The sequence below is a fragment of the Trypanosoma equiperdum genome (genome assembly GCF_001457755.1).
Source record: "Trypanosoma equiperdum strain OVI genome assembly, contig: ctg_373, whole genome shotgun sequence".
Classification (NCBI taxonomy): Eukaryota; Euglenozoa; class Kinetoplastea; order Trypanosomatida; family Trypanosomatidae; genus Trypanosoma; species Trypanosoma equiperdum.
The window spans coordinates 126,094-127,537 of NW_027124280.1; the positions used below are offsets into that span (position 1 = coordinate 126,094).

A 1,444-nucleotide genomic window follows, 5' to 3' on the forward strand; every position below is an offset into this window, starting at 1 on the left:
TATCGCTTTCCGTTTCCTTCATCCATCAACCTTGCATTACACCAACACGTTCCTTCCATACATCGACTTACACAAATTTATTCCACGCGAGTTAACTCAATTCAATGATGAGAGGTGTGCCGTCTCTAGTCGTCCTCGCCCATCGGCAGTACAACATTTTCCACTGCGCGGGCCTCCTCCTGAAGTGCCTGCAACTGTTCAGCAGTGAGCGGCTGCACGTTGGGGTCGAGCATCGGTGCCTCCACAAGAGTGAGGTTGGGATCATTCGCAAGCTTCTTTGCGAGCCACAGGAACGGCTTTTCGAAGTTGTAGTTAGATTTGGCCGAGATATCGTAGTATTGAAGTCCCTTCTTGCGGTGGAACGTAATCATCTTCGCTTTCACCTGGCGCTCTGCACAGTCTACTTTGTTACCTACCAGGACAATTGGAATGTTGTCGCACACGCGCGTGATGTCACGGTGCCAGTTGGGTACATTCTTATACGTATTGCGGCTTGTGACATCAAACATAATGATGGCACATTGGCCCTCAATATAGTAGCCGTCACGCAGACCACCAAACTTCTCCTGACCAGCAGTGTCCCAGCAGTTGAAGCAAATCTTCCCCCGATTGGTGTGGAAAGTGAGCGGATGGACATCAACACCGACCGTCGCGACGTACCGCTTCTCGAACTCACCCGTTAAGTGACGTTTCACAAAAGTTGTCTTACCCGTACCACCATCACCAACAAGAACAAGCTTGAATGTGGCAACGCAGTCAGCCGTCGAGGAAGCCTGCATTTTTATTTATGTTTATTTACTTTTTTTTTTTTTTACGACTCTCCCTTGTATATTTCCTGATATACTTGCACTATGTCTATTCCCGTGTTGTTATTGTTGGTTCTTTCTTTGTTTGTTTTTTTAGATCGGCCTTCTAATTGTTGTTTTCCCTTTCGTGTAGGAAGATAACTCCTTTTATTGCTCTGAAGTGGAACACTGCAGTAGTTCAAGGGATTCCCCAAATAAATCTTACCCTTCGCTTAGGATATTGCACACTACACCCCGTACACACCAGAACACCAAGAATAACATCAGCAGTAACGGAAATAGAAGAAGTAAACGGTATTCACAAGCATAACTTTAAAACGACACAAGAGATTAAAAGAATAAAGGAAAGCGTAATATACCTATGCAGCGTGTACGCTCCTTACTCACAAGCATATGCACGAACAAGTGAATGGAGAATTTTTTTAGAAAAAAGGAGGTAAAGCAGCATTTGAACAGCTTCTTCACCCTCAATAACCCCTTCACACTACCCTCAACTTCTCTCTTTCACATTCTCATTTTTTTTTTCCTGCATCTTTCGCCTGTTCTTTTTTGTTTTCTCTCCCTACCTTTTTTTCTTCAACTTCACCTTTCCTTCCATTCTCTCTCTCTCTATATATATATATTATTATTTTTTTTTT

At 43.5% G+C, this 1,444-nt stretch overlaps 1 protein-coding gene across 1 annotated transcript; it reads right to left on the reverse strand.

The window, feature by feature from the left end:
* Positions 1–125: 125 nt before the first annotated feature.
* TEOVI_000151200 (GTP-binding nuclear protein rtb2, putative) lies at positions 126–779 on the reverse strand (the record flags this gene model as incomplete). Its single annotated transcript, XM_067224731.1, has 1 exon — positions 126–779. One exon carries the CDS (start codon positions 777–779, stop codon positions 126–128), a length of 654 nt encoding a protein of 217 aa, XP_067080832.1.
* Positions 780–1,444: the final 665 nt, after the last annotated feature.